At 37.8% G+C, this 10,000-nt stretch overlaps 1 protein-coding gene across 8 annotated transcripts in view; it reads right to left on the bottom strand.

Moving 5' to 3' along the window:
• LOC106884368 (uncharacterized) overlaps window positions 1-10,000 on the bottom strand; it is a 282,032-nt gene that overhangs the window by 217,573 nt on the left and 54,459 nt on the right. Inside the window, exon 1 of one of the 8 annotated variants that reach the window (XM_089353304.1) lies at window positions 5,185-5,208. The exons of the other annotated variants lie outside the window; for them this stretch is intronic. Within the exon in view, the coding sequence (XP_089209430.1) occupies window positions 5,185-5,193 (9 nt within the window). The 5' untranslated portion in view covers window positions 5,194-5,208. Of the gene's footprint in view, window positions 1-5,184; window positions 5,209-10,000 lie in introns of those variants that run through there. 8 annotated transcript variants of the gene reach the window in all.

Genomic DNA, 10,000 nt, shown 5'->3' with positions numbered 1-10,000 from the left:
AACCGAACCAGAAGAGAGTCAATGGTATTAAAATAAAATACTAATTCTAAAAATAATTTCTCCTTCCCGTTTGTTTTCCTCGAAATAGCATTATTTACATGCATTTGATGCTTAGATACAAAGTCAGCTTCACAGAGATTCAGATAAGCTCAAGAACATTAACAAGAAGCTAAATGTCATATTTAGAAAGTAATGGTGGGGTGGGGTGGGGTGGACTGAATTAACTTTTTTTGTTTTTTGTTTCTGTTTTTGTTTTTGTTTTTGTTCGTATCAATGAAATTTCTGATTAATTGTTACGGTCTGAATCGACATCCTTATTTGATTTCTTGCCTAACAGAAATGTCCGAGTAATTGATGGTAAGGAAAAAATCGATCGAAATTAATTGTAATAGTGGTAATGTGGCTTGGATTGATGTTTTTAGATTTTGCTGTAACACTTTTCTTTTTTCTTTTTCTTTTTTCTGATCATTGCAAATGGGCAGCCATTTCTAATTGAAATCAACTGTATTGTTCACATAATTTCTTTGTTATTTATTTCTCTTTAACATAGGTGTGCTAAATAAACATAACTTATGAGAGTGTAGAAATGATTGAGCAAAGATCATGCTTTTCTTTTGAGCATTAGCAAAGAAGGTAGGATAACACATGGTTACAATAAGGAATCAGAAATAGATCGGAGACTGTTCGCCTGGAACGATCGAAGGAGTGATGAGCCACTCACACCGCTTTCCTGTATTATTGATTTCTATTGACTATTTACGAGACTAACTTTTATAGTTGATTAAACCCACCTCATTATATAAAATAACATTTTGTTTCATCCAAGATCAGTCAATACTAAACTTTTTTTTATTCATCTCGAACTGTATTTTCCAAAGAGTCCTTAAAAAAAAACTCTATGTTATATTTGGGGTAGATTTGGTTGATATTTCTAGCAGATATAACGATTGTGTTTGAGGCTTCCGAATTAGCTCACAACAAGGATAAATATCTTGTTCAAAAAGGATTAATAGAGAAAGTCGGCCTGATTGTTATTGAACTTGGGATATAAGGAATATCTTATATACCATATTCAGATATAACTGAATATAGTATATAGTCTCGCAAGTCCGAGAAAGACAGTATTCCAATTTCTTGTAATATGAAGAAGCTGCACGTTCTGTGTTCAAATTCCGCCGAGGTTGACTTTGCCTTTCATCCTTTCGGGGTCGATAAATTAAGTACCAGTTGCGTACTGGGGTCGATCTAATCGACTGCCCCCCCTCCCCCAAAATTTCAGAACTTGTGCCTAGAGTAAAGAAAAAAATATATGAAAAAGCTACGCAGAAGATTTGTTTATAGTGATCAAATGTTTGAGCGGCACATTAGCTCACTCCCTCCATGAAATCGACATTACCTGCACAGGTGCAAAGTGTCAGATGTCAAAGTGATCGCAGAGCAACGTTTAATGAAATGTTTTGCTCAAGAGACAGAACGCACCACCTGGTCCGAGAATCCAACCACGATCTTGCGAACGTGAATACAACGCCCCTAACCACTAGGCCACGCACCCTTTACACCAAACTAGATATAGTAAAGCTTCAAGTACGGTGTATTGTCGTCTCAACCATCTTTACACCTTCCATTTGCCATGGATCAGATGGTTGATACCTCTGATTTTCAATGTCATCTTGGCATTCTGACAGTAAAAAATCTGTTAAAACTACCAGAAACTTAACAGTAGTAGGAAACCTTCTGAGGGTTAAACGATATAAACAAATAAACACTTTCGCAGGAATGTGACACAAGCAAATTCAAAAACCTAGTCTTAGGCGTCGTGAAAGTGCTAATAACAATATTAAAAATAATGTTATAATAACCTTGGCACCAGGCCACAAATTTCGGTGGAGTAGAATAAAATTGTATGACCTTTGCATTTTCCTCAAAGGCATTGCCAGTAAGTAAAGTGAACTGGAATCGACTTGCCAAAACCTATTTTTCGCTCTACGGCACTAGTCCTCTTTTCTCGTGATATTAACCACTAAATATATTTTTATTAATGTTTATACAGTTTCGAAAAGGTTAAAACAAAGCTTCGAAGACATATGCTAAACAGTATATTGCAAAAGTAATGCCAATATTTTGAAGCGACATGTAATCAATTAGATCAGAAGTTCTCAAACTTTTTGGGTTCCTGCCCCCACCCCTCATGGCCACATAATACCCTCAGCACCCCACCACTATTTTTATGTGTAAATAAATATTTTATATTTTATATAGGAGTAGCTGTGTGGTAAGTAGCTTGCTTACCAACCACATGGTTCCGGGTTCAGTCCCACTGCGTGGCACCTTGGGCAAGTGTCTTCTTCTATAGCCTCGGGCCGACCAAAGCCTTCTGAGTGGATTTGGTGGACGGAAACTGAAAGAAGCTCGTCGTGTATGTGTGTGTGTGTGTGAGTCTGTATTTGTCCCCCAACATCGCTTGACAACCGATGCTGGTGTGTTTATGTCCCCGTAACTTAGCGGTTCGGCAAAAGAAACCGATAGAACAAGTACTGGGCTTATAAAGAATAAGTCTTGGGGTCGATTTGCTCGACTAAAGGCGGTGCCCCAGCATGGCCGCAGTCAAATGACTGGAACAAGTAAAAGATTAAAAGATATACTATGAATCATTTGGTATTTAATATAATATTTTTTTGTGTGTGTGAAGGCGCGTGGCTTAGTGGTTAGGGCATTCGGCTCACGATCGTAAAGTCGTGAGTTCAATTCCAAGCGACGCATTGTGTCCTTGAGCAAGACACTTTATTTCACGCTACTCCCGTCCACTCAGCTGGCAAAAATGAGTAGTACCTGTATTTCAAATGGCCAGCCTTGTCACACTCTGTGTCACGCTGAATCTCCCTGAGAGCTACGAGAACGGTACACGTGTCTGTAGAGTGCTCAGCCACTTGCACGTTAATTTCACGAGCAGGCTGTTCCGTTGATCGAGTCAGCTGGGACCCTCGTCGTCGTAAGCGACAAAGTGCTCCTTTATATATATATATATATATATATATATAATTTGTATACAATACTATATTAATATTATAAATTCATAGCGTTCCCCAATCCACTGCCTTCCTCCTAATGCCTCCTTTGCTCTACCACCATACCACCCCCTTAGACACCAGCGCCCACCTGGACCCTCTCAACGCCTACCGGGGGCGGTAGCGCCCACTTTGAGAACCTATGAATTAGATCAACTCGAGTACTTTATGATACTTCTTTTATCGCCCCGAGAGGACGAACAAGTTCCAGTCATTATCACTCATCTTTAGAAATACAGTTAGAAATAATACAATGAATATCAAGGAGGAAGTTTATCTGTGGTCGTTCGAACCGCTAAAAATAGCATCTTAATATCCCTCAGAGCACATTCCACAATCTTTAAAAAACGGAGAAAGGACACATTAGAAAAATAGTCTGAAATAACAAAAGGAAACTGGACCGTCACGGAAGGAATGTCTTTGATTATATGTCTGCTCGATTAGCGTTGACCTAGAGCTACACAACAGTATTAGCAACTAATACGATGAAATTTTTACAGATGCACCTTGCGTAACATTGTAATTATTATTAAGGCAGCCAGCCAGCAGTATAGTTAACGCGTCGAAAAAAGAAATGATTAGCGGCGTTTCTTCCGGCTTAAATGTTTTGAATTCAAATTCCGCCGAGGCTGACTTTGCCTTTTATCCGTTCGACGTTGATAAAATAAAGTACCAATCAAGTACTGGGGTTGATGTAATCGATTTACCCCCGTCCCTTAGGAAATGCTGGCTATGAACCAAAATTAGAAAGAATTATTAAAGCAGCGAGCTGGTAGAGCCGTTAGAACGTCGGATGAAATGTTTAGCGACATTTCTTCCGGCTCTTAACGTTCTGAGTCCAGATTCCGCCAAAGTCAATTTTGTCTTCCATCCTTTCAGGCTCGATAAAATAAAGTACCAGAAAAGTTCTGAGATCGATGTAATCGATTAATCTGCACCCACAAATTCTCGGCCTTATGCCAAATTTTGAGACAATTTTTATTTAGGCAGCGAGCTAGCAGAATCGTTACTGCGTCGGACAAAATGCTTGGCAGCATTTCTTCCGGCTGTTATACTTTGGCTTTCATCCTATTGTGGATTGATAAAATAATTACCAGTTGAGTACTGGGTTTGATGTAATCGGCCAACACCACAAACCCTAAAATTTCAAATCTGCATATAATAAAAATAATAATAATTCTTTCTAAACCAGCAGTTTATAAGGGAATGGGAAGCCTACTACATTGACTCCGGACTGGTATTTATTTTATCGACCCCAAAAAGACGAAAGGCAAAGTTGTCCTCTATTGGATTTGAGCTCAGAACGTAAAGAGCCTGAGAAAACGATTCTGTCAGCTTGCCACCTTCAAAATAATTGTTTCAATTTGGGGCACAAGGCCAGTAATATAAAGGGGAAAGGGTTAGTCGATCACATCGACCCAGTTAATGACCGCTACTTTGTTTTTACCGACCCTGGAAGAATGCAAGTAAAGTTGACTTTGACGGGATTTTAACATAGAATGTAAAGAACCGGAAGAAGCATTTTGTTCGGCGCACTAACGATTCTGCTAGCTTGCCTCCTTTTAAGATAAACACATTCTTGGAAAGATAATGACAAGAGCTCGATAAAAAACGAAATTGTAGCGGTTAATTTAGGAATAGATCTAATATCATCGTGCTAAATAAAATCTTTAGAAAAAAAATTAAACCTAAAATACGAAGTTTCAATGAGTTTGGAAGAACAAATATTTGTATCAAGAGTATCGGATTGATACAAACAGTAAAGTTACTAAAAAAAATAAAGAAAAACAATGTGTGTGTGTGTGTGGGGGGGGATATAGCTGTTATTTCTGATATGTTGAGCTTTGTTTCCTAGAATTTTAGAGTTTCTTTCTTTTTGGTGGCACTTGGATATTTTTTTTATATTGAATGAGTTATTTTAAAGGTTGATAAATATAGTTAATAAAAGTTATTAAAACAACACTGACTTAATAAGACCAAGAAAGTTGCATTCTTCATTGATGTTTCTAATAATGATAGAAAACAAAGAGCAGTAATTTGTCTTCATCGTTAAAGAACTGAAGGAATCAATATTAAAATTATATTTGTGAACTGAAGTATTTAAATATTAAGTACAAACCCTTCCCATTATTTAACGATTTTCTTGAAGCATCGTAATTTCTCAGGAGAAATAATTCCTCAGTAATATCTCGATGGGAGTCCAAAATTGTTGTTGTTGTTGTTGGCACTCCGTCGCTTACGACGTCGAGGGTTCCAGTTGATCAGATCAACAGAACAGCCTGCTCGTGAAATTAACGTGCAAGTGGCTGAGCACTCCACAGACACGTGTACCCTTAACGTAGTTCTCGGGGATATTCAGCGTGACACAGTGTGACAAGGCTGGCCCTTTGAATTACAGGCACAACAGAAACAGGAAGAAAGAGTGAGAGAAAGTTGTGGTAAAAGAGTATAGCAGGGTTCGCCACCATCCCCTGCCGGAGCCTCGTGGGGCTTTAGGTGTTTTCGCTCAATAAACACTCACAACGCCCGGTTGGGAATCGAAACCGCGATCCTATGACCGCATGTCTGCTGCCGTGACCACTGGGCCATTGTGCCTCCACGGGAGTCCAAAATATAGAACATTAAAAAGCTTGAAGAGCAGTATCCAGAATTATTTATTCAATTTCAAGTCTTTTGACAATAATAATCATTTCTACTGTAGGTACAAGGCTGGAAAATTGTAGTAATGTGGGTAGAGAAGAGTTAGTCGATTACATCAGTCCCAGTGATCAAATAGTACTTATTCTATCGACCCGAAATTCTCCGGCGGAATTTGAACTCAAGTATTAATATTGTCCTTTCTTCTAAATGCACAATGCCTTACACTTAGTCGAAGTGGGTAAATCAATTACATTGACCCAGTACTCAACTGATACTTATTTTATAGACCTCGAAAGGATAAAAGGCAATTCAATCTCAGCGAAATTTGAACTCAGAACATAAAGAAGGGCGAAATGCCGCAAGCATGTTGTCCTGCATGCTAACGACTCTGCCAGTTCGCCGCCCTCCCGCGTACTAATATAGTTTTAATAATATTATCTACTATCGGTACAAAGCCTGGAATTTGGAGTTGGTGGCTTGTCGAATCCCAATGTTCAACAGCTATTTATTTTATCGAACCCCGAAAGGATGAAAGACAAAGTTGACTTCGGTGAATTTGAACTCAGAACGTAAAAATCCGGAAGAAATTCCACTAAGCATTTTGTCCGGCGTGCTAACAATTCTGCCAACTCGCCGCCTTTATGGTTTAAAATTTTGGCACAAGGCCAGCAATTTTAAAGGAGGGGTAAGTTGCTTACGTCGAGCCCTAGTGTTCCGCTGATACTTATTTCATCCCAAAATGATGAAAGACAAAGTTGATATCGGTGGAATTTGAAATCTGATGATAACAGTAATAACTACGAATAAGACATTTTGCTGTGTCACCACAAACTTTAGTAAATTTGGCGCCGTTTTCAATAAAGTCCTATACTGCTTTATTTATTGATAACAGACTACAACATATACAGGTCAGAAGTGAGGCCCCTACAATCATGAGGAACCTGGACAATTGCCCAATGTACCAGTGCCTTAAAACGGTATTTATGTTCTCAGTTCAATTTCCCCTAATGTCGATATTATTTAACAGTTTTCCGTGAATAATAAAATATATACCAGTGAAATAGTGGAGTCATTATGATTGACTAGCTTCACCTTCAAAACGGGTGGCCTTGGGTAGATGTTAGAAATCATTTCTGTTTTGCATATACCTAGGCGCAGACATGGCTGTGGTTAAAAAGTTCGCTTTGCAACTACCTGGCTTCGAGTTCAATCCAGCTGTGTGACACACTTTGGTTTAAGTGTCTTCTACTATAGCCTCGCACCGACAATGCCCTGCGAATTGGTAGGCGGAAACTCTCTCTCTCTCTCTCTCTCTCTCTTTCTCTCTCTCTCTAAAATGTATGTATGTGTCTTTGTGTTCTGTTTGTTCTCCATCACCACTTGACAACCAGTGTTGGTTTGTTTGCATTCCCGTAAATTAGGGGTTTGGTAGAGACTCTAAAATAAGTGTGACACTTAAAAAAATTCCTGAGGTAGATTTATTCTTCTGAACTTTCTAAGGTGGTGTCCTAGCATGGCCGCAGTCCAATGAGTGAAACAAGTAAAAGAGAAAAATGTGAAAGGGATTTCCTTGAAGTTCTTTTATATTTCATTAGAAATCATATTACAGAATCGAAATCAAAATATTTAAGATTAATTGCTTCTTTATATATTTAAATACGATACTGGCTTGATTAATTGCACTTAGTTAATCATATAGTGGTTTCTGATTTAGGGCACAGCGTTACCAATTTTGAGGGGAGGGAAATTAGTCGATTACAACAATCTCAGTACTTAACAGGCACTTTATTTTATCCCGGAAGGATAAAATGCGAAGTTGACTTCCACGAGATTTGAATTCAGACTGTAAAGAGCTGGAAGAAATACTGCAAAGTATTTTTTTTTTTACGATGCTCTAATTATTTTGACAGTTCGCCTCGTTTAATTATTCATATAATACAAAAAGAACTCTTAATACCATTAATCAAATACTAAAAGAAATAACATGAGGTTTGGTGCCAAAAATAAACAGAACCGCAGACTGCGTCTCTGGAATATTATTTGAGAAGGAGACAATCATTTTGCTTTCAGTTACAAAGTCATCTTTGTAAAGCTTGAGTCGCAGAAAACTTTACCAAATGCAGAAAGCCAGCAAGCAACCATGAGTGAGGAATAGAATAAAATGTCTTTCTGGTTTGGTTAATCCTCTCCTCACTATTTCGACAAATATAGCAGAAGCGAAACATGCCCGGAGCTGTCTGCCATACTTGCCGTGAAAATTAAAATAATCTTCTTTTTTACTCTAGGCACAAGGGCCGAAATTTTTAGGGAGAGGAGCCCAGTCGATTAGATGGCCCCACTATGCAACTGGTACTTAATTTATCGACCCCGAAAGAATGTAAGGCAAAGTCAACCTCGGCAGAATTTGAACTCAGAACGTAGAGACAGACAAAATACTGCTAAACATTTCGCTCGGCGTACTAACGTTTCTGCCAGGTCGCCGCCTTCGAAAATTAAAATAATATTGTTGGTCTAGTGTTGGGTCTGTTCGTTTTATTCAGCAAAATGTTTAAGATATTGTCACAGCGATTTTAATTAATTTCCTAGATGTATGACTTTACAATGGCATACGGAAAATGATTTACACTGGTAAATTCAAGTTATCGTGTATTTAGATTTCAAGTACTAATATCTAGAAAAAATATTTTAACTAACATACTGCAAGTATATTCTGTGCATGGTCTAAGTTAATATTAATATTTCAAATTTGTAGGGAAAATGATATAGTATTATGTGCATGCTTTTATCATCTGGAAAGTTAGTATATCGGTTATTTTAATATTTTTAGTATAATTCAGTTTTACAAAACTAAGAAAAAAGAAAGAATATATATATATAAAGAAAGAAAAGCAGCCATACAGGATGTGACTATAATCATTTGCATCATGAAGCTAACAAACCTAATAATTTGATCCAAATATCAGTTACTAAAATAGCACTGGGCTAATTTTCTCAATTTCCGAACTAGTATTTTTACCATGGAAAATATTATGCCCAATGATAAAACGCCAGTTCGGAAATACAAAATACAATTATAAAAAAGAAGCGGAAAAGAAAAAACAAAAGGATATTTCAAATACAAGTGCAGATTGGTCAAAAAAACACACACACACAAATGCAGAATACATACATACATACATGCAAACACACACATGCATGCATATATACATACACACACATACATACATATATGCATATGTACACACACAGACATACATACACACACATGCACACATACACGCATACATACATACACGCATACATACATACACACACACTGAGACACACGCATGCGCAAAAAAAAAAGAACAGAAAAAACAGAACGCAATGTGAATAACGGACAGAGTCAAGACTTGAAAAGGTTGCAAGACGCAACGAAAATTTTAGGAAAATAAAAATAAGTGGAAATTTTAACGGTGAGTGTGTTAAATTTTAAGGCACGAAAAGAAGATGACTCTCCCCAGACACAACAGAATATGCTTCAACACACGAAATCACATAAAAAATCTTGCAAACCAAATCCAAAAACGAAATATATATATATGTATGTATATTTATATGAGTGTGTACAAACATACATACTGGCGAAGTGATTCATCTCCGATCCTGTCCAGGTATGTGATGTTGATAAGCCACAAAAATGGCGAAACATAGCTGTTCACCACTCCTAGATGTGATTACACATGGGTTATCTCGCCTGTCCATGACTTTCAGATGTTTTAATACCAGGCGCTTCGAGAGAGTATTCTCTACCTCGCGAAATCGCATCCTACCGACGTACACGCGAAGCATACACGTTAAGTATATGTGGTTGATAATGTTAATACATGTATGTATGTATGTATGTATTTGAGGCTAATTGTCAGTATCATTTGAGCGTCGGATAAATCACTTTGGAGTAATCGTTCCGACTCCCAAATCTTGCTGCAATCAACTCTACCTTGATCCTTACGAAATGAATAAATCAAGTACTAGTTCTATTCAGGGGTTCGATTATTATTTCTCTCTAACTCTCTCTCTCTCTCTCTCTCTCTCTCTCTCTCTCTCTCTCTCTCTCTCTCTCTCTCTCTCTCTTTCTCAATCTCTCTCTCTATCTCTATCTATCTATGTATCTAGCTAGCTAGCTGTCTCCTGATGGAAGAAATCAACTGTGGTTGGACTTGGAGAGAAACGCGTTCTGCTATGATTGCAGAGACGCCATATTTCACGACGGTGCCCCTTCGACTCCATCAATGTGTAACGAGCACATGGCATAT

Source organism: Octopus bimaculoides, chromosome 1 (genome assembly GCF_046866305.1).
Source record: "Octopus bimaculoides isolate indiv1 chromosome 1, ASM4686630v1, whole genome shotgun sequence".
In the NCBI taxonomy this organism is placed as follows: domain Eukaryota; kingdom Metazoa; phylum Mollusca; class Cephalopoda; order Octopoda; family Octopodidae; genus Octopus; species Octopus bimaculoides.
This window is presented reverse-complemented; position numbering and strand designations above follow the sequence as displayed.